Source organism: Cucumis sativus, chromosome 3 (genome assembly GCF_000004075.3).
Source record: "Cucumis sativus cultivar 9930 chromosome 3, Cucumber_9930_V3, whole genome shotgun sequence".
Taxonomy (NCBI): Eukaryota; Viridiplantae; Streptophyta; class Magnoliopsida; order Cucurbitales; family Cucurbitaceae; genus Cucumis; species Cucumis sativus.
The window spans coordinates 40415640-40443376 of NC_026657.2; the positions used below are offsets into that span (position 1 = coordinate 40415640).

The window sequence follows — 27737 nt, forward strand, 5'->3', positions numbered from 1 at the left end:
ATAACCCTTGAAAACGACTCAATATAATCACGACTAATTCCAACCTTACATTACATAATTTATATTATGATTATAATTTCTGTAAAAGGTGTATATGATGTCCCACCATATAAAACCAACCGCCCAAAGATTACGAAGTTAATTAGAATTCTTTAAATCAACGAGAAATATTTTCTTCAAAACTAAAATCAAATGTCAAGAAAAGATACGAAGAACAATCATTTCTTAAGATTTAATTTATAGATCATAGTTTAGATTGATATGGATAGATCATTTTTCATATGATATGCATAACAGTGAGCTTCGTATTGATTTGATATATATGTGGTAGTTTCTTCAACACATTTTTATGTTTTAAGTCACTATCGAGAGTCCAAAGAGATACATATTGAGCTAAAATCATAGATTTATGCTTGCTAGGCCGGCTTTAAACATCACTTGTGCAATATCAATTAGAATGAAATTGTATACAATTAATCAACGTAGGTTTTAATTTTCATACTAATTAATTAGATGTCTTAAACATTTTTCTTTAAGCATAACAAGTTTAATTTAATAGTAATTGATCTCATCTCCTATATATATTTTAGAGGTAGAGATGGCTCAAATCTCATCCAACCTTCAATTATTGCACTGAGGAAACGCATCTTAGATCTAAATATTGTGTTCCTATGATTAACTCTATAAACATTAAGTTTTATACCCATCACTATTGTTTTAAAAAGAAAATCCAAAGTGAACATTTTTCACTCTCTTTTATATATATATATATTGAGGTAAGATTTCTCAACATTGTTGATTAATTGGGGAGACAGACTGATATAAATACAGGAGAAGGCATTATTTAGCCAATAACAGAAGACATAATCCTATATTTAGAACTCTAATTTATTACTTTTTTGTCTACATTTTACCCAAGACAAAATCAAATTTAGCTAACAATTCCTAATACGTATTAATTACCCTATGGATCTTAATTATCATACATATTAACAATTCCTCAACAGCAAACTATTCTAAAAGAAATGAGAAAAACTGTACTTTAATTTTGTTTAAAATTATTATTCAGCAGAATGTAAATGATGATTAATTACCATCTTCGTGGATCTTAATTTTGAAATTAAACCTACAATTTAATTGTAAATATATAACCTTTATCTTTCCTCCAAAGAAAAATGGAGATGAAAATGATGATGACAGATGGGCCCTTGTTGAAGAAAACACGTACCAAGCACGTTGCAACGTGCATGGCTCCTGCTCCATAAACAGACCGACACTATCTTCTTCTTAAGACCTCAACGCCGTTCCCATTTTATATATACAAAGAAAGAAAAGAAACCCAGAAAGTAGAAAAGCTAAAAAACAATTTAATAATGTCAGCGTCTCAGATAGATCCTCACGACAAGATGAGATCTAGAGACATGAGCAAGGTGGCACGTGGCGAACAAGCACCAAGGCCAGCTCATGAATACGGCACCGTTTCAAAGCCTCCACCGCCTTCTTCCTCCTCCGTTCCTTCCGCTCAGACCAACCTCGACGGCAACGACGATGATCGCCGCCGCGGTAGTGAAGACAGAGATAATAAGGTCTCTTTCCTTAAATAAGTAGAAATGTCTTAGGTTGGATGCGTTAAGAAAGTAAATTTGCTATTTTTATAAAAAAAAATAGCTTAATTCAACGATACTTTACATGATTTTTGTTTCTTTTTTTATGATGGAGGTGAGAGGTTGGGAATGTTCCAAAAACTGATGGAAATTTAACCCAAAACTACTGATCAACCAAAGGTGGTTATCAACATACTGATGAGGGAGAGAATAATATTATGTTTGTTCATATATCTAAATGGTGTTATAAATTTATAATATTGTATTTTAAATCGTTAAACACATTTAATCCTAAAGAATAACCAAGAATTTAGTACTTTTACTTCAAAAGAAGTTAGAATATTGTTTTTATCAGCTCCAATGGGTAGGTCGCAGTTAATTATTCGTCTGCCAAGTGAGTATCAGTAAACTAACTAATCATGAGAAATAAATACTACACAACGATTATAGTCTATAATATGTACACTAGTGTATTTTCTCATTCTTCTTTTATATACACTCCAATTCATTCTTAACCAAACTCTCATCCATTTAACAGGACAGACTATCCACTTACAAAAAAGTTATATTTTGCGACCTTACCTAGAGTGAAAAGATCACCCACACACGTGAATATACTAAAGATAGCAATTCTCATACTTATTAGGGACCAAATTTATAATCTTTAACCGAGACTTTGAATCGTATGAGCGAACACAAAAGCTTAAAGGATGGTTAGTGTAAGTATATTATTCAGTGTAGAGATAGTATTTTTTTTTTAATCAATATATCTTATGAAGTTAGGGAGGTCGTGGGGGATTTGAAGTTTCGAATCAATGAAGAGTATCCCTTCACATTATAACATTGCATGTATAGGTGGTAATGGATGAGGGAGTAGGGACAGCGCCAAGCGATATTCGTTTTCCTTTCACTAATCAAACTCGCCATTGCTATGCACGATATTTGGAATATCATAGGTAAAATATACCTAATTATACACAGATATATATATGTTTTTTCAACCATTCGTTTCATATGCACAAGTCTTTGTCAGCCTCATTTAACATATGGGGTTCTATAGTTCCATAAAAATTGTATGGAACAAAGTGTACTAAGGGGTGGGAATTAAATCTCAATCTTGAGAGGATTGAAGGGCAATCTTACCACTATCTAACAGAGCATAAAGTTGGAACATCTTCGGTGTTTTTGAAGGGTTTGTAGTGACAAAACATTTGTTTCGTTATAAATTCCCAACCATCCTATCAACAAATGATGATAAATATAGAGAGAACCATTTTGATTAGAAAAGTGTGTGAATTAATTATATTTCTCTGTTCTTTATTTTTATTACTTTTGTCATATCATTTTGGCTCGTATTATTAGGTGCGTGCAGAAGAAGGGGGAACACGCACCTGAATGCAAGAAGTTCGCCAAGTATTATCGATCTCTATGTCCTGGTGAATGGGTGAGGCCGGAGATTTTCAGTACCACGGCATTTCACCTAATATCGTCTTTCATTATTCTGAAGGGTATAGCACACACACACACATGTATATATTAAAGTCTAGCTAGTGAATAAGGCCATATTTTTGGTTGGTGTGCAGGTTGAGAAATGGAATGAGCAAAGGGAGCTTGGGGTCTTTCCTGGTCCAATGTAAGGTTGTGGCTTTGTCATGTGTGTGTGAATAAATAATAAAAAGTGGTTCATATACGATTTATATCACTTTAGTCATGGGAGTCGGCAGTTCATTCACTTTTAGCCATTCCCACTTTTGTACATTGTGTTTAGAAATATGATCAATTTTTAAGTTTTTAAAAACAATTAATAGATCCTTTTAGTTTTGGTTGAAACTAACGTATGTTAATATTATTAAAAATTGACACAAAAAAAAAAAGAAAATCACAAATCAGTCGTAGCATATGCAAATTTAATTTTAATCAAATTTGCAAGTTGGACCGAACTGTTGCCATCTCTATAAGAAAGAAGGAATTAAAAAGGTATGGGAAAAGTGGACAAAACAGTGAAAGATAGGTATTGATTAATCACAACAATACAAAATTTAATTAATGGTAGTCCATTAAAAGCCAATTATTTAAGACGTTAAGGAACCCATTATGTACATTTATTGCAGTAGCGTTGAATGAAGACTAAACGATATTTTTCCCTTTTTTGGAGGGAAAGGGAAAGGGGTTTTAATGAAGGATATATGGAATGGTACGGTGGAGTCGATAATTGGGCTGTGCACGTGTACAAGCTGGCATGGGTCACTATAAAATTCATATTTTTTAGTCTCTAATTCTGAAAATATAAGATTTGTATTTATTGCATAACTTTGTCGCTTCTCCCTACAAAATTTGTGTGTGTATTGAAGTGGACATTCACGGAATATTTACCTATAAAGTATAAGGTAATAATACTAAAGAAAAATTAAAATTCTATTCTCTATTATAAGTAGATAAATTGTATCAAATCTTCATATTATGAGTATACGTAAAATGAGTCATATTAAACTTTTTTTACTATTTCTACATATTAGAGAAATATATAGATGTTCATATCATAAATTCTTTAGTTGTTTTTACCAGAGTTCTTTATACATATTAGAGAAATAAGTTCTTTATACATATTAGAGAAATATATAAATATAGATGTTCATTTCAAACCACCTACGCATGTCCTTCATGTATTTGTCGAGCATCTAGTAATTCACCATCTACTTGGGCGGGCACAGATTTGAGATTTTGATTTTTTTAATTTTCAAATTTTTATTTATTTATATATTATATTTGATCTATATATGTGTTTTGGTTGTGTCTCTTTCTTTTTCTCTTTTAAGAAAGTAGTTCCATTAGTTCTCTACATACAGAAGGATATCACTTCAATTACCATTAAGTCAAGTTAAATTTTGTTTAGGGTATCACTTAATAAAAACATAATTCTTTTTTGTATATGTGCTATATATGTTATACAACCAGTTACAAGAGAATGTAACTATAAAGGATTGAGATAGAAGTTTGATAAAATATTCAATTGTTTTTATTTTTATACTTTAATCTAATTCATCGTAATATATTGTTGTTAACGTGTCAATCTTTCATATATTTGTGAGTTCTTTTTATGCATTTTGACTTAATCTTATAGGATAACTTGATTTTATAATATTTGAGTGTTTAATAAACTCGTATGATATTTAGTTTTAAGTATCTAACTACTATATAGGTTGAAAGGTTGAATTCATTATCTAAGTTGTAATATTTTATTTACTATTATTGTAATTTATGTACTAAGTTGGCGTTATGAAAGGACAACGTTTGAATGATATAAGCCTATACCAGGGAGATGCCTCAAATTATGAGATTTAATGTATGCTCTTCTTTTAGTCAGACAACGTATAAAGATAATGTATGCTTTTTATCCACCTATTTTTCTAACTTTACTATCTTCAAATTCAACCCATACTTTTAATTATTATTTTTACATGTCTACCTCAAGTGAAATATTTGTACTAGCATTTATCATTTTTTAAAAAAATAATTTAAATGGCAACACTTCTTAAAATATCTATAAAAAAACATCACGATCTATTTACGATAGACAATAATAGATCAATTATCTTTCTCTATCACGATAAAATCTCTCGCAATGCTTTGTAAGTAGACCCTCACAGTTTACTATATTTTAAAAACATATTGATTTACTAGATTATATTGAAAAATAACCTAATAGCATTATATGACAAAAACATTTAGAAAAAAACAGTTTATGAAACATCATTTTGCATATTACGAATATGACAAGCAAAGACGACTATTGAATGACTATCAAGGAGTTATCGAGTTTTAAATATGCTACCTTTACAATTTAGAAAATAAGACAAAAATTTATGATAATAAAATATATGTCAGTTGCATTTTTCAAAATTGTAAAAATAGTAAATTTAAAAGTAAAACAACGTCGTATTTATTAAATTTACAATATACAAAAAAAATGATATTATGAATTATTTTTTAAATTTAGCAGTTTTCTTCTAACTAAAATGGAGTGATATGAATTCATTATTAATTTACTCAAACATGGAAAAAGAAAAAGAAAGTAAAAAGAGGCTAAAACGCAGTGGCTTAAACCTGAGAGAATGATGGAATTTACATGCCTACGGCCCTACATTACATGGAAAGGGAAAGCGAGCGAAAAATAAAAAAAGGAAGAAAACAAAAACTAAAAAGAGTATAATTTTTTTAATTTTTTTAATTTATGTGAAAGCATTGGAATAGTAATTTACAAAATAAGATCGATCCAAATTCTTCTTTCAAAGACGCCGGAGGGATGAAACTGAAATTTCTGGTCTACATCAGACGGATGATGATTGTTGTAAGATTGTTTCGGCCGCTTTGACTCTCGATGAGGTATATATACTTGAATTTTTCTTCCTTCTCTTTCTTTGATTTCTTCTTTGGGTTGTTGAATTGTTTGTAAGTTTCAGTGTCTATGAGCTTCAAGTGACTTCTCTTTCAGTTGTCAAGCTAAGAATTTCTTATGTTTTTAGCATAGTTTTGCCAATCTTATCTTGCATTACAGATTTGTTCATGTTCCATGTTAGAAATCGCTTTCATTTAGAGAAATGAACCGAATTATAATATGGTGGTGGAGCAACTGCTGTTAGACACCGGCGTTGTCATACACTGGTGTCATTTCAAATTTCAATTTTCCCACTAGAAAATTGTTGTTAGTAATAGTAATGAGCTGAACTAGTGTCACAAGCACACTTTCTTATGACTCCTAAAGCCATTATGTGACACTTGTTTTGGCCCTCGAACAATTCAGTAAATTCTAATTCAGGAAATGGGAGGCACAATAAGCGTATTTCGTAAACTTCACTCCTGTTTTGGAGAAAATAGTTTCAGAAAATGGGGTTAGAGAAAAAGGTTTCATAAACGTTTGAAAGCATTTAGATATTGTCTTTCACTTCTTGTGTTCATTCAGACTGGTTACCTAATCTAGAATTCAAATTCGAGGGCATGACATGTAGTATAAGTTTTCATTCAAGTGAAAATCTGTTATTGGATAGGATTCAGAGTGCATATCGGTAATACATATACCTATCACCGATCAACAAGAAAGTCTGCAGTCATATTATTTCTCTCATTTGCATTTTACAGGCATGCTGTACTCTCTGGACTAAATGCTATAGCTATTTTTCTGATTACAGGTTATATAGATATTAATGTTTCTGGTGCACCAGAAAGAGCAAATGCCACAAAGACTATTCTACTTCTGAGTTAATTTTGCTCGATAAATTCATCTGGAGTAATATGTGCGAGTATCACTCTGCAAAATAACTTGCAGTGATGTGTTCTTCCCTGTCGCACTGGCACATAGGACAGTATATTGTTTGGGGATGTTTATACATGTCTGTCATCTCCCTCAATTCACTTCAGTATGAAAGTGGAAATGTTTTTTCGAACGATTTGCAGCATGAATTCCGGCCAGTGACAGGCAATGGCTCTCGGAACATTAGTCCAATACTTTTTTCTTCTTCAAGTCATTTTGTATCATGCGAGGACCTGGGAGGTGTTGGGTCATTTAACACAACCTGCCTGTTAAACACAAACTTGTCTTTATATTCTGATTTCTACATATCTGGAACGGGGAATCTGGAAATACTTCCACATGTTGCGATTTGCTGCCCCATAGAAGGTTGTACGATTACTCTTAATATGTCTGGCAATATCAAAGTCAGTCACCACGCTGGCGTTGTTGCTGGTTCTGTGGTTTTTTCTGCTGCTAACCTGACAATGGAATACAATTCGTACATAAATACTACTTCCCTCGGTGGAGCACCTCCTTCTCAAACTAGTGGCACCCCATTTGGTTATGATGGATCTGGTGGAGGTCATGGTGGCCGAGGGGCCTCCTGTTTTAAAAGTAATCAGACAAGCAATTGGGGTGGTGATGTGTATGCTTGGTCTACATTGTCTGAACCATGGAGCTATGGGAGCAAGGGTGGTGGCATATCAGATGAAAAGCCGTATGGAGGGCTTGGTGGGGGACGTGTGAAACTTATAATTGTAGGTGTATTATATCTAAATGGTTCTATCCTAGCAGAAGGTGGGGACGGAGGATCAAGAGGTGGAGGTGGATCTGGTGGAAGTATCTTTGTGCATGCTGTAAAGTTGTGAGTATAATTCATATGGATTGGTTTAAACTTTTCAACTGCTTTCTCTTGAGGTTATGGTTATGATGCATATCTTTTTGCTAATCTAGTTTTGAAACCCATATAAGTTTAATTGCTGAATTTGTTTGTCTGTTATGTTTGAAGTCTTTTGGTGTTAATTTTGTTTATCTAATTTGAAGCCAGCATAAGCTTTTTGCATGTTTAATGCTAACTTAACTGTGTGAAATCTCAACAAAAACATCTAATACACTTTAGACAACATCACTGATGATAGTGATGGCACTGCAGTTTTAAGCACATGAAGTTACCATCAATACATGAGTAGTGTTTCTTTTAATGAATACCCAAAGTTTGAGAGGAAAAAAATGAAAGAATGTACAAGCATGCAAAAAATGAGAGCACACAAAAAGGGGAGGAACCTACAAAGATGACCTCAATATAACAAAATATACGTAATATGGTTGCCTCTGACATACATAAAATGAGTAATTATAAATTCAGGGAACAGGTTCCAAACGGCTAGGTTCTTTTTTTACTTCCTAACATATAGATTGCTCAGTGATGCTGGACATTTGGGGCTAGAGGAATGAGTGGGTCTTTAGGGGTAGGGAGAGGAGCATAGTGAGATTTGGTCTTTGCTAGATTTCATGTTTCCCTTTGGGATTCGATTTCAAAGCTTTTTTCTAATTATTCTATAGGTTGTTTTACTTAGTTGGTCCCCCTTCTGCTAGTTGGGTATCTTGGTGGGCTGGCTTTTTTTTGTATGTTAGTGTATTATTTCATTTTTTCTCAATGAAAGCAGGTTGTTTTATACAAAAAAAATAGCTTGCTCAGTGATGTCTATTGTTTGTTCTTGGGAAGTTATGTATCAGCTCCTTCACTGCTAGGCTTATGGCCAAATTTGTTTTTAGTTCCATTTGAAGGAATGGAATTCTTTGTCTGCTCCCTACTAGACCGCGAGAAAAAAGAAGGAAGAAAGATTTGAAAGTACCTTGATTATTTAATGGCGCTCTCATTGTAGCATACAGCAATCTCACAAATGAATGATGCTTCTGTTATCTTCAATATCGGCTCAAAGATCATGTACTGTCGGTTGTTTCATCTGTTTCTAATACTTGGCTCTCTTTCTATGTACCTAGAAGGGGAAATGGAACTATATCTGCTGCAGGCGGGAAGGGATGGGGTGGAGGTGGTGGGGGAAGAATTTCTCTGGATTGCTATAGCATTCAAGAAGATATTAAAGTTACTGTACATGGTATGTACTTTGGGTTGATGAATTATTTAATGTCATCATATGTTAGATGATATAGCATTTAATTTGCTTTCATTCACTAATTTAAGCTTTTAGGTTAATCGGTAATTTAAGATGTTATTAGAGCGACTGGTCTAGGAGGCTATGTGTCCAAACCCCTGCAGTTCTATTTCCTACCCAGTTAAAATTGCTTTCCACTTGTTCAGTCTTTTACATATTTGAAGCCTCAAGTAAGGGGGGATTTAGATGGTATAAGAACAAATTTTCCTTCCCATTAGTTTTATGTTTTTGGGTCAATTGGCAATTTAAGTTCATATAATAATTATTGTTTTATGTGATAATAAAGATCAGAAAGGATTCTACAATATTGGTTGCTAGGCTATCTGGCCTTGGGTAGTATGCCATTGCCTGTCTTGGAAACAAAAAATTCTAATAATTATAATACAATATTTTTATTTGACCTTCTGGAGTGCTTCTGATATCGAATACAACATTGGTAACTCTATGCTTGCACCATCCTTGTTTCAGGTGGTATAAGTATTGGGTGTTCTGGTAATGCTGGGGCAGCTGGCACTTACTTCAATGCTGATTTGCTTAGTTTAAGAGTTGGAAATGACAATCTCACGACTGAAACTGAAACCCCTTTGCTAGACTTTTCAACTAGTCCCCTGTGGTCAAACGTGTTTGTGGAGAATAATGCAAAAGCATTGGTCCCATTGCTGTGGACAAGAGTCCAGGTATTGAGTGACGTTTTCTTCCTTATGCTTCCCTTGTTGTATAGAGGTGGAAAATGCCTTGCTCCCTTATAACTTCAAATATTTGTTGATTAATTGATGAAATGCATGTATTACATGTTTATCAATCAATTGTTGAAAAAAACATTTGAAATGTATATAATGATTTCATATTTATAAGAGATGTTCTTTTCTAATTCAGAAGGTGCCGAGACAAGAAAACAGAAGCCTCTACTAAAAAGGGACTTCAACTGTTTAAAATCAGGAAAAATGGTTTTTAAAAAGTTATAAAAGAATGGTTTAATTAATTACTCTGTACCTAGTTTACATTCTAGATTTCATTCGTGCTTCTAGGATAGAGGATTTTGTTTAGCTCATTGTTATTGTTGAGTTTGATTTAGCTATTGTTTGTATCTGTTTTAGCCCTTTTTCTCTATGTCTAACTCTTTTGTATTTGAGCGCTAGTCTCTCTTGTTATTATTATTTATTATTTATTATTATTATTTATTAAGAGGCTTGTCCCCTTTAAAAAGAAGTTATAAAAAATTTAAAAAAAGAAAAAAAAAAGTTATTTAGTTACATGCACTGAAAGAGAGGCATTAAAAATTGTACTCAATATTGGGAAAATACTTCACTGTGTTTTAGATTAGAAAGCCACACATATATAGGTTTTTTTTTAACAAGATCCACACATATATAGATTACTCTTCGCAGGAGATTGTTCTAAATTGGCCGGCCTTTATAGCCCCCCACCCTGAAGTTCTAGAGTTTCTTGCCTTCCGAATCAGCCTTTTGCTCCAATCAGTTTTTGCTCAATCAAGGACTATTATTTTGTTTTGTATTCGGCTTGCTGCCTTGCTTATGTTTCTGTTTTGGATATTTTGTTTGGCCTTGTATTGTGGCCTTTTAAACTCTTGTTTGGCCTTGTTTTATGGCCTTTGTTTGGCTCTTGTATTGCTTTTAGAAACATTGTATTTAGGTTTTGTTTTTTTTCTCTGATTTTTGGATGTGATGAGGGCGCTAAGGGGGTGTCAACCTAGTTGAGATGCCTGGGTGCGCCTGCTGATCCTCCCCTCCTATTGCTCTTGTATAACCCTCATGTACATTGTACTTTGTCTCTCTATTTTCAATATTAATAATAGTGAGACTCGTATAATTTTTTTTTTAAAAAAGATAACAGGAAAGAAGACTAATGCCCAATGGATACGTACTCCACAAGGGAGTGAACAAGGAAAGTGATAAAAGCAACTAATATATAACGGAAGAAGATTGCAACAAAAAAAGTTAGACATTAAAAAAACATATATCCTGTAAAGAGAAGTCAACTAAAGATTTGAGAAGGGAGCACTAGGATGAAGTCTTAAGAACAGTTGAATAAAAAATCAACCTATTCACGAGACAAGCTGATACACATCAATCGAGAGGGTGGATACTCTCCACGCTTTATTATTCCCACCACAGTCTAGTACATTAAAGATTCCTAACCCCAAAATACAAGATCTAAATATAAGAGCAACCAACAAACTACTAACTAAAGGTTTGAGTTTTCATCCATAGCCCTCCTAGCATATTTTTTTTACTATTGGGTTGTCGCATTACCTAGGGTTGAGAGGTGTTGAAGTTAGAGGAACTTATGAAATAACTCCCTTAATTCATTCTATACAATGGAGTTCATTATGTATAGGCATACATGGAAACCTTGACTAAAGACTAGTAAATTACATTAATGGACAAACAACTAATAAGCTCCTATTTATATATGTATATATATATATATATATATATATATATATTTATATTATAACACTCCCCTTAAGTTGGAGCATATATATTAATCATGCCCAGTTTGTTACATAGGTACTCTAGTCAAACTCCATTCAAAGCCTTTGTAAAGATATCCCTTAATTGTTTTCCAGTCTTCACATATCTAGTAGACATCAAACCTTGTTGTATTTTTTCTCGAATAAAATGACAATCAATTTCAATATGATTAGTGTGCTCATTAAATACTGGGTTAGATGCAATTTGGAGAACAACTTTGATAGTCACACCACAACTTAGTCAGAATTCTAGTATTAAAACCTAACTCAATCAAGAGTTGATGTAACCACATTATTTCACACACTGCTTATGCATTTGATGTAGCCTAAGTAACCTCAAGGAGAAATCCTCCAAGAACCAAGATTGTTGATCTTTTATTAGAATGAATAATATGCCTCATACAAGAGGAGAAGACTCCTATTTATAGAGTTCTATTATAATCGAGGTAAAAAGGGAATTAACCTAGAATATTACCTAATTACTCAATTAACCCTTAGTCTTCTTACATCAGCATTGCTCTGTATTCTGACTCAACACTTGATCCCACGAGACCAAATTTCCTCCAACAAAAACACAATATCCAGAAATCGATCATCTATCTTCTTCTGATCTTGCCCAATCAGCATTTGAAAAACATTCAATGTTCATATGGCCATAATCTTTCTATAAAATCTCACGTCCAGGTGCAACTTTAAGGTAACATAGAATTTGTTGTACTGCATCCCAATGTTCCACTGTGGGTGAGGTCATACGCTGACTCACAATGGTTCTTTATCTCTTAGGATCCTTAAATGGTTCTCCATCTTTCAATAGTTGTAGACCAGGTATCATCGGAGTACTGCATGGCTTGGCTCCTAATTTTCTTGTCTTAGATAGCAAATCAAGCACATATTTTCTCCGTGACATAAAAATACCGTTATTGCTTCTCATTACTCCAATGCCCAAAAAGTACTTCAATACTCCCAAATCTTTAGTGTGAAATTGACTTTGGAGAAAAGATTTGAGAGACAAAATACCTGATGTATCATTGCTGGTTATAACAATATCATCAACATATAGAACAAGTAGAATAATTCTACTAATAGATCTTCAGTAGAAAACCGAGTGATCTGATTTTCTTTTCTTCATTCCAAACTGCTCAAGTGCGTTACTAATTTTCCAACCATGCACGTGGACTCTGCTTCAACCCATACAAGGATTTGCGATGGCGACACACTTTATCATTCTCCCCTTGAGCGACAAACCCCGGTGGTTGCTCCATATAGATACAAGATCTCCCAATAGCAGAATCAAAGACATCCAAGATTTTTCTTTCAATACCACATCACAAAGTTCAAGCAAATATTGGGTGATTAAATTCGGTAATCTTCAAAGCAGATTTGATAATCTTTGGGTTATTTCAAAACTTTTCGAATTTGATAGTTGGGTATAAATTAATGAAGCATTAGAACTCTTTTTCGATTCAAAAGTTATCATCAACCCTTTATTTGCTGCCAATGCTCTGATTGAATTGGAACGTGGTCCTTTGAGGGAGTTCATTGAAGATCCAGGCAAATGGCAAAGTTCACTACCTTAAGTGGAGAAAGAGATCTTGGATGTCTCTCGAGACTAAAGTTCACTCACCTTCTTTATTCTCTAGAGAGAAACGGTTTATTCTCGGTTAAATCTCTAACCTCTCGTCAACTAAATGTATTAGGAATTTCCCAAGATGGGTTGGTTGGTCACAAGAAAATTTCAAGAAGTTATGTGGACTTGAGATCAAGCATAACTTGAGTTATTTTCTTAATCATAACTCATTAGACCTAACGACCAAAGTTCATTACCTTAAGGTTTCTTTTTTTTTTTTTGGGTAATAAAAGATAAGGAAGTGGTTGAACTGAATTTTAACTCCATTTTTGGTGGTATCTCGATTGTTTACTCACCACTCTTGGAAGGAAGTTCAAAATTTTCTAGAAGACTACTGTCCAAAGTTCTATCGACCCTTTTATGGATGATAGGGCCTTGATGAAAATTTTTCAAATTAAAATTTGATGATAAGTAAAAGTTTTTTAGTGACCCTCACTTGTAATTTGAGCGTTGGTTTAAGAAGATTCACTTTCATTTGAAGTTATTAAAATTTATGAAAGCTAGATAGCAAGAATCATTTTCATTGGTTTAATAAGATTCGGACTCCCTACTTTCTCTTGGTTTACTCGTTGCTTTGTGGGGGACGGTAAGGACACGTTCTTTTGGGAGGATTAGTGGGTGGGGGAGAATTCCCTTTGTTCTTTATTTCGGTATCTTTATCATTTAAGTTGTATGATGGAACTTTTGGTTGGGTCCGAGAATCTCGTGTCTTTTTCTTTCGGATTCCATCGTAATTTGACCAATAATGAAATGACGGAGGTGGCATCTCTTCTTTCTTTGCTTGAGGGGTGCAATTTTAGGGAGGGGAGAAGGGATTTTCGTGTTTGGAATCCTAATCCAAGTTTGGGTTATACGTGTAAATTCTTGTTTAGTCTTTTGTTGGACCCTTCCCCCTTAAGGAGCCGGTTTTTCACGTGGTCTGGAGGATTAAGGTTCCTAAGAAAGTTAAGTTCTTTATCTGGCAAGTCTTGCTCAGTCGGGTTAATACTATTAATAGGCTTGTCGGGAGGAGCTTTGCTCGTCGTGCCTTTTTGTTCATTCTTTGTTGGAAGGTGGAGGAAGATTTTGATAATCTTTTTTGGGATTAACATTTTGCGCTGGCTGTGTGGAGCTCTTTCCTTCAGGAGTTTGGTGTTAATTTTGCTGGCCTTCAGAGTGTCAGAGTGATGATTGAGGAGTTTCTCCTCCATCTGCCCTTTAGAGACAAAGGGGTCTTTTATAGCTTGCTGGGGTATATGCTGTTATTTGGGACATTTGGGGTGAGAGGAACGATCAGATATTTTGTGGTAGGGAGAGGGACCATAGTGAGATTTCGTCTTTGGTTAGATTTCACATGTCCCTTTGAACTTTGATTTTGAATAACTTCTGTACTTTCTTCCCTTGGTAACATTTTACTTATTTGGTTCCCCTTCTTTTAGTAGGGGTGTTTTTGTGGGCTGGTTTCTTTTGTATACCCATAACCCATGTATTCTTTTATTTTTTCGTTGTTGATTTCATTAAAAATAAAACGAAGGCTGGATGGCAATAAGAAAACTTTTACCTTCAGAATACTGGACGAGTAATTCACTCCAAGGTATTATTGGCTGTTAAGAAAGTTATGAGGTCATCCTTTTTGGCATTGCGAAAAATTATTTATTCTCATAGAGGTTTGTTCTCTTCTCTATCCTCTCCTCCCCCTCTCGTCGGTTTCATCTCATCTCCGGTGACTTGTCTCGACTTCTTCTTTCTCTTTGGTTTCCTCTGTTCTACTATTCTCTTTTTGCTCCGGTTCTTTGTCATGGAATAGAAAGAGGTACAACATTCCTTTCTCACTATCACTCTCTCCCATTCTTCAGATGAGAATGATCAGTGAAAGAGCATAGACATTGTCATGGAATAGAAAGCTGTAAAGTTGACATTTTTACCTTTTCTTCTTTTGCATTTGGTTGGTTATGGGCTATTTTACGTGGAAGATATGGAATTTGGCAAAATTTTTAAATTTTTTGTATTATCCCTTTCTCATCAGAGTTGGTTCATGGAAGCTATTTCAGAAATACTTCAAGCTCCAGTCGGTGAAGCATCTTTTAAAGCCTACAGGGTTCTTATTTTGTAGGTCTGGAAGAGCTTTGTTTTTAGTTGCCCTTTGTCTTCTCCATTCTTTGCTTTCTTGTGCTTTGAGTTGTGTGATCTTAGCCTTTATTTGGTTTATTATTTTCATTGTATTTCACTTGTTGACCTTTTCGTTTGTGGAGATTTTTAATTTTTAGCATTAGTCCCTTTCTTTCTAAGTTTATATCAATCTTCTTGTTTCATGTTTTGAATTTTTTTTGTCCACGATTGCTTTACTTATCCTGAAATTCACTTACTTTGATAACTATCTTGCCTTTCGGCTCCATGGTTTCTAGGTTAGAGGACAAATTACTCTATACTGTGGAGGCAGCATTGTTTTTGGGCTCTCTGAATTTCCAATATCAGAATTTGAACTAGTTGCTGAAGAACTTTTGATGAGTGATTCCATCATAACGGTTCGACTCTTTCTTTTCCATATCAAACTTGTAGATATTTTCATCTACGTTTCTAAATCATGTTTCTTTTGCGTGTGTTTATTTGTTTCTTCTTATTGTCATTAAAAAAAATGATTTGGGAGTTTCTACCAGACACACACAGAGAGCTGAATGGTAAAATACGATTCCTACTTGAACTGCATGCATCGCCTTGGAATGAATCAGGACAGGCCAACTTCAATACTACCACCGCAACTAGACTCCAGTTCGGATCTAAGTTTAATACTAGCAGTGGTATTAGTCTTGATTCATCTTTATGAAGTCTTGGTACCATGGACTGGAAGATTGATGAAGGAGGCTTCTACCTATCCATACGTTCTACTTTTGCTTGAAAAAGGACGATAAAGAGTACATCATAGGGAATTATCTATGGACTGATAATTTTAAAATTTTAGTTTATCAATTAATCAATACCTCTTTAAATTAATATAAAACTATTTGGTCCTAACATTATTAATTTATAGAGGTTAAGTATGGTGATGAAATAGGGGGAGCATTTGCACCCTAGGAAGCACAGATACCGACATGCAACACGGCGACGCGTCAATTTTAGAAAAAGTAAGACACAACACGTCGGGGAGATGTTATTTTTTTAGTAAAAAAATTAAATATATGTTGTTCAACATATTGTGAAATATTTTAATTAAAAACATCAAAATGAGTTGTGGACTAAAAAATAAAAATAAAAAAGGGGAGAAAGAACTACTGGTTGGCCAAAAATATTTTGTTGAAATAAAAAAAATGAGTTGTGGACTCAACAAAGCATGAAAAAAATAAAAGAAGTAGGAGAGTAAGAAACTCGCAAGGAGCACGAAAACTTTGGGGAGCTCGAGGGAGTACTACCGAAGGGAATCGATGATGGATGTTCTTGCTGGCGGCAAGAGGGTTGGGCAGCGACTGGCAAGCAGAAGGGTGGCAGAGAGAAAAAAGGGGAGCACGACAAAGGTGGATATAAGAATGAGGATTCTTTATTTAGGCAAGATATTCAAAGTATTCCTGGAAAATAACCTTTTAATTGGCACACGGTTGGAAATTCATTGGAGTTACTTGTTTTTCAAAAGTCAATTCTTTTTCGAGTTGGAATATTAATGCGTGGTTTGGCCACCTACTAGAGGATGCAAGTTGATTCAACCGCCTATGGGGATCTCAAGAACAGGATGACTTAAGTTTTAGAAAGTGTTAAAAGTTCTACAACTATTCCTTACTTTTTTCTTATTGTCTCTATGGTGTGCTGTAGGAAATTATTTGCTACCTTTCATACCAATGGATTTTTGGTGGATCATTCAAAGAGAATGCCACTCAGATATAGGGAAGTCCTGCGATGAATCCTCATTCTACTTTACTTGCTGGGATTTTGTTTGGAAGGTACCCTCCAAAGGGTCTTTCATGAAAAATCACTGATGTGGCTCAATGTGAAGTTGCAAGAGTTAATGCATCCACTTGGAATGCCTATATATATTTTTTTGAAACAAAAACGAGTCTCTTCATTGCATTAATGAAATGAGACTAATGCTCAAAGGACAGTGGAAATAGAAAGAGCAAAAGAAATAAAAGGCATAACGGTTGAGGAGGTGACCCAGGCATCTCAACTAGGTTGACATCTCCTTAGCATCCTCATCATCTCCAGATAAGATACCCAATCCTTATAGACTTCCGGTTCAAGTGCAATACAAGAGGATACCAACTAGACTGAAAACAAAATTACCGAATGCCTTTATATTTTCATTACTCTTGTTCCGTTATTTATTGCCTTTTATTTTATTTTTATATATTGATTTTCTTATCAATCCTTTGGGGAGCTCATATTCTTTGAGTATTTAGTCTCTTTTCATTTTATTAGTGAAAAAATTTGTATCTAGTTGAAAAAAATGTTGATATCTGTAATCTAATTTCTTTTGTAGTATTCTAGATATGAGAATTGAGAGAGTAACAGATCAAGCAAATACTTAACTATTTTACTCTAGTGGTTGATTTCCAACACATATTTATTATTTTGATAAGAAACGGAGCTAGACACTATCGTTTTGAATTTTAAACGCACTGTCCATATTGTCATATTTTTCCTATCCATTGGATTAGAGTTCTTAATATAGTTTGTATGACTTCCATTCTTTCTTATGAAATTCCTTTGGAGGAATGCCCTTAGATCCAATGAGGGGTTTTATTTATTTATTTTTATTTGTATCAATTTCCAAAATGACTTGAATTCTCTTTGACTGAAGGTTTTTGGCGCCCTTAGAGTTTTTGTTAAGATGCTGCTAATGTGGAACTCTAAAATCCTGGTAGATGGTGGTAGGAACACGTTTGTTACTGCTTCAGTTCTTGAAGTCAGGAATCTGGTTGTTTTAAAGGTATTGTCCTTCAAACCTCTTCTACTAACTAAACTACATTAGGGGCAGGGTTTTATTTATTTATTATTATTATTATGAGTAAGTTTTTGAGTGGCTTTGATTAGCTTGTTATTTTCTGCTCAGGTTCGTTTTTAGAATTCCATCATATTTATGTTACCTAAGTATAGTCTTTATTTAAGTTTTAGCTTGTATTTTCCCTTAGTTCTTTTTGCTCTTAGTATAACTCTTTTGTACTTTGAGCTTTAGTCTCATTATTACTAACAAAGAGGCTTGTTTCCGTTAAAAAAAAAATATTATGATTAAGTTTTATGTACTTTTATATTTGTAGTCCTTTGGACATCTCCTAATACCTAAGTTCTCCATGATGCCTAAAATGTTGCAGCAAAATTCAAGCATTAGCTCGAATTCGAACTTGGGAATGTATGGTCAAGGGCTATTGCATCTGATTGGTGAAGGTGACACGATCAAAGGGCAACGACTATCTTTGTCTCTTTTTTATAACATAACAGTAAGCCGTCTTCACATTTTGGAGTTTTTATTATGATCTATTTACAATGGCTTATCGGCTTCTAAGTGATTTTCCATCATGATGGAAGCTAATTTTATACATTCTGTCGCTGTTTTATAAAATAACTGCAAGTCATCATCATAATATACATAGTTTATCTTGATGGAAGCTGTTTTATACAATGGCTTGCAGTTATTTTAAGTACATTTCCAAGACTTGGTACAGTTGTTAATGGGTCATTGTTTTTCTTCTACACCTCATCTCTTATGGATCAATGCTGTAAAATGTTATCTTGGAACTATAGTTTATCTTCTGGAAAGGTTATCACCTGAAAGAAAACATCGTCAAACCTAAGGTTTGATCATTTTGAGGTAGCTCATTTGAAGACCTCTTTTTGATCTTCAAATTCTAAGCTTCTGTTCTTAATTACCTGCTTCATTTTACATTTTCCATTCCTTGCATGAATGACATGACATTATCTCAACTGTTAAAAAGACTACCATTTTCATCGTCACCTCTTTACCCCACGAAAAAGGGGGAAAAGGAATCTATCGGTACATCTATTTAAGACTACTGGCAATGACAGGTTGGAACCGGTTCTCTCCTTCAAGCTCCATTGGATGAGGATGAAAGTAGAAGCCTGTGAGTATGTTTTATTTTATGCCTTTTTGCCCGACTTATTATTTTGTTTTTTTATAGGTAACAATTATTGAAGAGTGGCATGCTTTCTTTCTCAATCTCTGCAGCATTATAGGATTGAAATTCTTAGACTCAAGTTTCAATTTGTAGGGTAACAAAAGCAATGTGTGATAGTGAGGCGTGTCCACTGGATTTATTGACTCCACCAGATGATTGCCATTTCAATTATACACTCTCCTTTTCACTTCAAGTAAGAGATTTCATTTGGTGATGCTTTGCAACTTCATCTCATTTATCATGGTTTAGTTGCAAAGCGTTCAGTCTATTGTTTTCTAGATACTTTTCGCTGCCTGTTCAGACAAATAATTTAGTATATTGCTTTCCATCTTTACAGAATATGTCTTAAACATTCTCGTAGATAAAACTTTCTTACCAACTTACAAAACTATAATATTATATTCTTATCCTTTAGATTTTGCTTTTCAATTCAATTCAAATATTATATTTTATTGTTTTCATGCAATTGAAGAATTGGTGCTCACACACGCATGTACATCTATGAATTCTACAAGAACGCTCCCAAAACTAACGACACAAAAGTAGGGATGTGAAATTTGTAAGACAAGAAATCTGAAGCTTTATGCTGAACTAAGCTCTAATTCTCTTTAGTACTTTTAAGCTTATGAATAAGCCTTATCCCTGTCATTAAAATACACCTCTGAAAGAAGAAAACTCTAGTGTCATCTACTTCTAACGGTATGGAAAAGAACCATTGTGCCTTTCTAAGTTCCTTTTTTTTAGGGAAACAAAACTTTTTACTGATGGAATGATAAGGGACTAATGCAGTGCATAATTCTTGATGGAAGATAATAAAAGAAAAGCAAGAGAACATCAATAGAGTAAGAATTAAGCATCCCAAATAATATATAAAATGTGAATAATGGAGCCAGCAAAATGAAGGAAAAGGTGCAACAAGATGGCTCTGATATCAGTCAACTTTAGACGTGCAAAACATGTGAGTAGCTAAACTTGAAGAAGCATTTGAGACCTATCAAACCAAATTACCAAGAGCAAGGCCACAATGCATAAACCCAAAAGAAAATGTAATCTTCCAACAACTTTGCAACCACTTTGATTAATTAGGATTGGGATTAATTGTCTCTTTTCATTAATTCAATGAAAAGTGGTTTCCCTTAAAAAAAAAAAAAACTAGTTTGCTTTACAATTCTCTACAAAAAGAGGAATTGTCTTCTTGTATTCATAACTTTGATTCATAATAAAGAATTTAATTTTATTATTGGAAATTTCTTTCCTTTTATCCTTTAGGCTACATCAGGTACTCAAGAAGTGCGGCCTCACTCAACCTGAGACTATAATGTTTCTATCATTGGGTTCATTTTTCCTGGTTAATATCTTTGATGTATTTGCATCAGCATCATTGTGATTTTTAAATAATTTACCTGTGTTTTCCCATGAGAAGGTTGTGTTTGAAATGGTTTAGGGAAGGTGAAATTGTAATTATAGTCTATTTAAGTTAACTTCATGCAAATTTTCCATGCATAATTGATGCCATAAGAGCAGTGATCTATCATAATATGAACTTGGTTTGCATATTTGTGTTCGCTCTGCGATTGCTATTCTTGTTTTCAAATTGACTTTTAATTCCAAGAAGTGTTGATGTGAAAACTGCGGCTTTGCAATTTATCATAGTTCAATCCAAATGGTTTTCTCTTACCTTTGTTAGATTTGTCGTGTTGAGGACCTTATTGTTAATGGAATTATCAAGGGAAGTATTATTCAAATCCACCGGGCAAGAACTGTTATTGTCAATAACACCGGCATGATTACTGCATCAGAATTAGGTAATTAGGAACATAATACCAAAAACTGTTCTTATCACTTGAAAACCTGTTTCCTATTAAAATAATAGAAAAGCAATAAATGAACTCAAACCCTAAACTAACCAGGAAAATATGAGTTAGTGTTTTATGCTTTTCAATTGTGGTATATCGTGATGGTCAGGTTGTGATGAAGGAATTGGTAAAGGAAACTATTCAAATGGTGCTGGCAGTGGAGCTGGACATGGTGGAAGAGGGGGGTCTGGCTATTTTAACGGGTGGGTGAGTAATGGAGGTGAAGAATATGGCAATGCTGCTTTGCCCTGTGAACTTGGCAGTGGAGCAGAAGGCCCTGATCATTTTGATACACCTGTGGCTGGGGGAGGAATGATCGGTAAATATTTCTTCTACTATTGTGAAATATAAATGGTGAAGTTTCTCTAATGAACGTTAACAAGATAAATTTTTTTGTTTCGCTCCTTGTATAAACCTTGTGTACTCTGAGCTCTATTATTATCAATAAAGAGGCCGGTTTTCTTTTTTAAAAAAAATAACAAGATAAAGTTGGTGCAAATAGGTACGAAGTTGGTATTTATATTTTATGACGTAGCCTAAAGGGTAAAAGGATTTCTCCAATAATAAAATCAAATTCTTTATTAAGAATCAAAAGTTACGAATACAAGAAGACAATTCTTCTATTATTAGAGAGCTGTAAAGCACAATAATTCTAAGCCTGATTAATCAAATAAACTAATCCTGGTTCTAATAAACCAAAGGGACTAATCCTGGTCCTAATAAACCAAATGAACTAATCCTAACCCTAATTCCAATTCATCCAGAAAACTAATCCTAATCCTAATCCTAATCATTAGGGATTTATCAAAATATTCTAGTTTACTCTAGTCCTACTGCATTTTTCATCTCTGATATTCATCAATTTTTAGTCTCTTAAACTTATTCTCATGCATTGTGAATCCATGTGTTGTTTCTTCTAGTGATGGGATCCATTCAGTGGCCTTTGTTAACTCTAAAAATTTTTGGATCCTTAACGGCTGATGGACAAAGCTTTCTTAAAGTAATTGGCAACGATAATAGTAGCATGATTGGTGGACATGGAGGAGGTTCGGGTGGAACTATTCTTCTTTTCCTTCAGGAACTTGAGCTTTTCAGGAATTCATCTATCACTGTTATTGGCGGCAATGGTGGTTCTCTAGGTGGAGGTGGAGGTGGGGGTGGGAGGGTGCATTTTCATTGGTCCAATATACATGTTGGGGATGAATATATGCCTGTTGCAAGCATAAGTGGCTCCATCAATAATAGGTATGGGACTTCTAACTATAAACTATAGATGTTTTGGTATAAGATACAGGTTACGTGGCATGTAAACATTCTGTGATTCTTTTGAATGTATCTGATTGTGTATTAACATTAAGTGTAGAGGGTCAATATTTCCTGGATTAGGTGAGTTTAAGTGCTCCTGAGTCTATTCATATTACTTGGTTGATTCTCTGCAAAAATCCATCATGCAGTTTATCATGGCCTGATTTTTAGATTATTGAACTTTTCTAGTCTAAGTTATAAATCTTTTAATATAGCTGAATATGGTATTGATGGATTTCAGCAATCTAATTTTTTACAATCGAGTAGATTTATGCTTTTTGTTGGTCTTTCTTTTTTTCTTTTTCTTTTTTTATTTTAAAATTAGGTCTCCTGCTCTGATACTAAGTTGAAATTGAGAAGGGAATAGTGTAGTATTATTCTTCTTAATTATGAATCACATACAAGGTCTTCTTATATAGAAGAAAGACTGACCAACTACCAAAAGGGAAAAAAATATTAGAGATAAATGATTAATATACATATTCAACATTCAATATTACTAGAAAAATCAAACGAAATTCAACACTTCTTTATCCAATATTACGAGTTCTGATATGGCATTAATAAACCATTGCAATTAATGCTTCGTAGCCTTTAGAGTTTTGAGATTATTGTGCCTTCTGCTTTTGTTTTGAGCTGTTTTATGGATTTCAAAGCTCAGCCTTTTGCTTACTTCATTTTTCTTACTATTAGTTCCAAAACCTACAAGGCTACTGAAATTTCACTCTTCTCTAACTATGTATTTCAATATTCTTTGTGGTTTCAGAGGGTAGGAAGCCAATTATATTGTGATTTTTTAATGGATAAACCTTCTGTATGTGAATTTGTGATAGGTCAAAGTTGTGGCATTGCTCATACAACAAACACTTTGTGAAATCATTGTGAAGAATTATATCATGATCATCCATTGTTTAGTTTTCACATTTACATCATGTACATTTGAATGGAGAAGGTGATAAATAATACTAAGGCTATATTCATTTTGGATGAAAAGATGCAAGTTGGGGGGTTGTATTATGGTAAAAGCAGACGTGAAAACCTTATAAGACCAAAGCTTCAAAGCAACAATTGCAGCACTTGTTTCATCTTTTAGGAAATAGCTATCTCTAGATTCTAATTATATTTCCATTTCGTCTTTGAACTTTGTGATAATATAATAATGTACTTAATCTGGTGTCTTACAGTGGAGGTGCTAGCAACAAAGGTGGTAGTTATGGGAGAAAAGGCACAATTACTGGAAAAGAATGCCCTAAGGGCCTGTATGGTACATTTTGTGAAGTACGTTCAATTGGTTTTAGTACCGCTTCACTGTAGCATAAATCCTGGAATACACACAGCATGCACCGTTTGCACCATATAGAAACTTTCTTATCATAATTTTCTGGATACTCATGCGTGTTTCCGTTCTATAAGGGTAGCTTCCTTGCATGTTGCTGTGAATAAGATACGGTTATCCAGTGTTTTTTGTTAAGTTGACCAGAATACTTAGATTTTGCTCTTTGCATTTGATGATGATTACTGGCAAATGGTTAACTTGCGTTGACTGGTGTATCTAATTTGACATTAATATGTTTTTGAGCTAGAAAATCATCTTGCATCATTATATCTATGTGCAATTATGATTGTTTGGGAAAAATCAAATTTGACCCTAAACCTGTCCCGGATATATCATTATCGACCCTAAACTTTCAATTTCATTAAACTTGACCCTAAACTTAAAGTAATTTTTACCCTCAATTTGATTTTTTCTATTTCACTCACTGATTGCCTGAACCTGTTGTTTAGATTGAAATGAGTAAGATTTTATTTAAGTTGAAAAGGCTCAACTGCTTGAAAATGTCATCTAAAACATCTTTGGCCATCAAATTGCGGTTCTCCTGAAGTCTCCAAGTCATTGGTGATGGTCTTTCATTTCTCAGTTCAGGAGGGACCTGTTCACCACACTGAGCTTGAAAGATGGAGAAGAAGTTGGAAGTCTTATTTATTCCATCCCAATTCTTCCTCCATTTTCTGCACTGACATAGAAATTCTTATGCTACCTCGTCATATCTACCCTGTTCACTCTCCCTGAGCAACTTCTCTCAAGACTCGTTGGCATCAGTCACAAAGTAGAATATTTTAGGCATACAGTACACCATGGAAGAATAGTCACCCTTACACTTGCTTATGCATATCAGTTCATTATTTCAATGAAGAGACTCATTTCTATTTCAAGAAAAAAAAAAAAAGAAAGAACCTAATTGCTAGTACGTATGTTTGAATTAGGAATTAGCACATAAATAAATTATGCATGTTCGTATGTTATTGTCAAAGTTTCTTGTATAATCTAGCCTGTAATAGTGGGAAACATTATGGAAATTACTTGATAATATTATTCCAGAATGAATCTTTTAAATAGCAAACTATAGCATCAAATATTTTTTCCCTATTTACAGGAATGCCCTGTTGGCACTTATAAAGATGTTGAAGGATCTGATGCAAATCTTTGCTTTCCTTGTTCTCTTGACCTTCTGCCCAGTCGTGCAAATTTCATATATAGACGAGGTAACAAGATAAGTGGTTGTTAATGTTATTGTTTCAGCTTTATTTCTTCCTTGGAATGGTTTCAGATCTTCTTCTTGCTAAGATGTCCATACTTTTGACAGGAGGAGTTGATCGGCCATTTTGCCCGTATAGATGCATATCTGAAAAATATAGGATGCCAAATTGCTTTACTCCTCTTGAGGAGCTGATGTACACTTTTGGGGGTCCCTGGCCCTTTTCTGTGATATTGTCATGCTTTTTGGTTCTTCTAGCAATTCTGTTAAGCACACTCAGAGTAAAATTTGTTGGATATGGTTCTTATCGGGATGCTGATTCAATTGAATCTCACAGCCATCGCCATTTTCCACATCTTCTTTCCTTATCTGAGGTAATGATTACTATAAGGATATAGCCTAAAAGATAAAAAGGAGAACTTTCTCCAAGAATAAAACAAAGTCTTTATTTTTTTTTTAAAGGAGACAACTTCCTTATTAATAATAAGATCTCAAAGTATAAGAGGTGTATACATTGAGAATAATAAAGAAGCCTAAAGGGCGAGAAAGCTAGGGGATCAAAAGGTGCACCCGGACATCTCAACTAGGTTGACACCCCCTTAGCACCAAAACATCGTATCCCATTTATAAGACTGAACAAAACAGAGAATATGAATGATAAAACTTAAATGAGTCCAGCAAAAGTACACAGGCCGAGACTGGGAAAAACTACAAATAGAAAAAGAGGCCGAACAAAAACAGCTAATGAGAGATCCAAAACAGAGTAGCTAATCATCTTCCAAAACAGGACTTAAAGGGCTGGTTTGGAGAGGAAAGCTGTCCAGTTGAGACAAATATCTTGAATAGAGTAAGCCCCAAAATCCTTGTTTTTGGAAACCCAAGCTGCTGCATTTCTTTCCGAAGAGAGAAGGATTTCTGGACTCGGTTTTTCTTTGTTGTGAAAGATCCGCTGGTTTCTTTCAGACCACAGTTCAAAGAGGATAGCTTTTAGCAAATTTAACCATAATAGTCTCGGCTTCTTTGGGAGCGGAGGACCCTCTAGAAGCTGGAGAACCGAGGAGCAAAGGGAGCCATCAAATACCCAGGCAATGTTGAAAAAGAACAAAGTATTTATTATCAATTAATAGTTTCCAATAGAACAAGACAATTTCTTTATTTGTAGAGAATTGGAAAACAAACTAATTCTAATCTTAGTTAGTCAAAGAAACTAATCCTAATCCTAATAAACCAAAGAAACTAATCCAAATCCTAATAATTCAAAAAAACTAATCCTAACCTGGATCAGTTAAGGATTTAATCAAGATACCCTATTTCTACTACATCATTCTATCCATCAAAAAAAAAAAAAAAAAAGAAAATAAAAACTAGCCCTTGAGTTTTAATTTGATTGAAGTCTTTTCCATCCAAGACATAAGCCTTAATTGGAAGGCATTTATATTTCCCCAAAATTAATCTTGTTCTTGTACTGAAGTTGCTGTTTTATTATGCATTCTGTTATGGACTCCATGTATTGTTTGCTTCTGTTTTGTTGGACAATTGTGGTCTCTTGATGTCTCTTTTTTATTTTTTAGATAGAAACATTTTATTGATAAAATGAAATAGGGGAAACCCCAAACACCTAAAGGTGTTACAAAAATAAATCCAATTAGAAACAAGAAAGGAGAGACTATAGTTCTTAAAAGGGTGCCCAATTTTGCACCAATAGAAAACAGTGGATAAAACAATGTCCCTGAAAGAAGTAAAAGAGGAGGCGGAGTCCTGAAAAAGCCGCTTATTATCTTTTTGCATCCCTCGAAAGGGTGACCCACCAAGAAGGAATCAAGGATGTCCTTAATATTATTGGAATGCGTGATCGACCAACCAAAAGCATCCAAGATGACGTGCCAAAACTGGGTAGCAAATGAATAGTGCATAAAAAAACGAGATTCAGATTCCGCATCATTTTGACTCAAAACACCAGGCAGGAGAAAGAGACATATACAACATTTGGTGTTGGAGACAATCGGCAGTGCTAATGGCAGTATTGTCTCTTTTTTAGGAAATGATGAGAGTGCTAAAGGGGTGTTAACCTAGTTGAAATGTCAGAGTGCACTCGTCGATGCTTTTGTTTGTCTCTTCATTGTATCCTTATACACTTTGTATTGTCTCATTTCATTATCTCAATAGGGAGGCTTGTTTCCCTTTAAAAAAACTCACCCTTGAGTTTCGAAAAGACAGAAAAATACAAACTCTTTTTTTTTTCTGTAAAATCCCAAATAAAATCGTTGGCCTTGGAAATCTTGCACTTCAATTACAAAGATTGAAGGAGCCCATAAAATTTCTAAGAACTCAGTATGACTCATCAAAATTTTTATTTGGTTGCTGAGATCTGCAACCAAGATTTTGCTCAACCATTTTAGCCAAGGTTGGAGAACGAGAGCAACCCATAAATGGCTCTTCTGGAAATTTTTGCTCCCATAGGACCATTTGTATCAATATGCATTAGGATCCCGATTCCTGGATCTCTCCAAGAAATCAAAACAAGAGGATCAAACTATTTCTTTTGACCCTTTTTGAAATTTGATAAATGTTGGTGATCGTATATTTCATTATAGTTCTATGATTCAGAGTATCATTTCCTATTTGATCCCTTTGAATTCCATATTCCAAGTTGAGATCGGATCTATTCATTAAAAAGAATCGATTCAATACATTTCTTATGTACCTATAATATTGGATTTGAATAAGATTTCAGATCGATCTATATTGATTG

At 34.1% G+C, this 27737-nt stretch overlaps 2 protein-coding genes across 5 annotated transcripts in view; both read left to right on the forward strand.

Moving 5' to 3' along the window:
• Positions 1-1287: 1287 nt before the first annotated feature.
• On the forward strand, positions 1288-3434 carry LOC101208742 (cytochrome c oxidase subunit 6B). 2 transcript variants are annotated; one of them, XM_031882121.1, is made up of 4 exons: positions 1289-1586; positions 2460-2560; positions 2967-3048; positions 3188-3434. In XM_031882121.1, exons 1-4 carry the CDS (start codon positions 1374-1376, stop codon positions 3239-3241), a joined length of 450 nt encoding a protein of 149 aa, XP_031737981.1. In that variant the 5' UTR covers positions 1289-1373; the 3' UTR covers positions 3242-3434. The 2 variants fall into 2 exon arrangements, with proteins under 2 accessions (XP_031737980.1, XP_031737981.1); XM_031882120.1 differs by lacking the exon at positions 3188-3434 and having other exon boundaries at positions 1288-1586; positions 2967-3181.
• Positions 3435-5832: 2398 nt separating this feature from the next.
• Positions 5833-27737, forward strand: part of LOC101208985 — a 28478-nt gene continuing 6573 nt past the window's right edge. For 2 of the 3 annotated variants that reach the window (XM_004148474.3, XM_031882100.1), the window contains exons 1-15: positions 5833-5987; positions 6791-7756; positions 8896-9011; positions 9537-9745; positions 15574-15693; positions 17955-18083; positions 18466-18591; positions 19178-19233; positions 19381-19480; positions 20975-21092; positions 21253-21462; positions 22064-22388; positions 23633-23726; positions 24884-24992; positions 25094-25359. In XM_004148474.3, the coding sequence (XP_004148522.1) occupies positions 6930-7756; positions 8896-9011; positions 9537-9745; positions 15574-15693; positions 17955-18083; positions 18466-18591; positions 19178-19233; positions 19381-19480; positions 20975-21092; positions 21253-21462; positions 22064-22388; positions 23633-23726; positions 24884-24992; positions 25094-25359 (2805 nt within the window). In that variant the 5' untranslated portion in view covers positions 5833-5987; positions 6791-6929. The remainder of the gene's footprint in view (positions 5988-6790; positions 7757-8895; positions 9012-9536; positions 9746-15573; positions 15694-17954; positions 18084-18465; positions 18592-19177; positions 19234-19380; positions 19481-20974; positions 21093-21252; positions 21463-22063; positions 22389-23632; positions 23727-24883; positions 24993-25093; positions 25360-27737) is intronic. The other variant, XM_031882099.1, reaches the window with a different exon arrangement.

Bases quoted from the DNA above. Each gene is read 5' to 3' on its own strand.
- LOC101208742 (XM_031882120.1), top strand. From the start codon at position 1,374: ATGTCAGCGTCTCAGATAGATCCTCACGACAAGATGAGATCTAGAGAC. The intron at 1,587-2,459 runs GTCTCTTTCCTT...TTGCATGTATAG, and splicing joins GTGAAGACAGAGATAATAAG to GTGGTAATGGATGAGGGAGT. The intron at 2,561-2,966 runs GTAAAATATACC...TCGTATTATTAG, and splicing joins CGATATTTGGAATATCATAG to GTGCGTGCAGAAGAAGGGGG.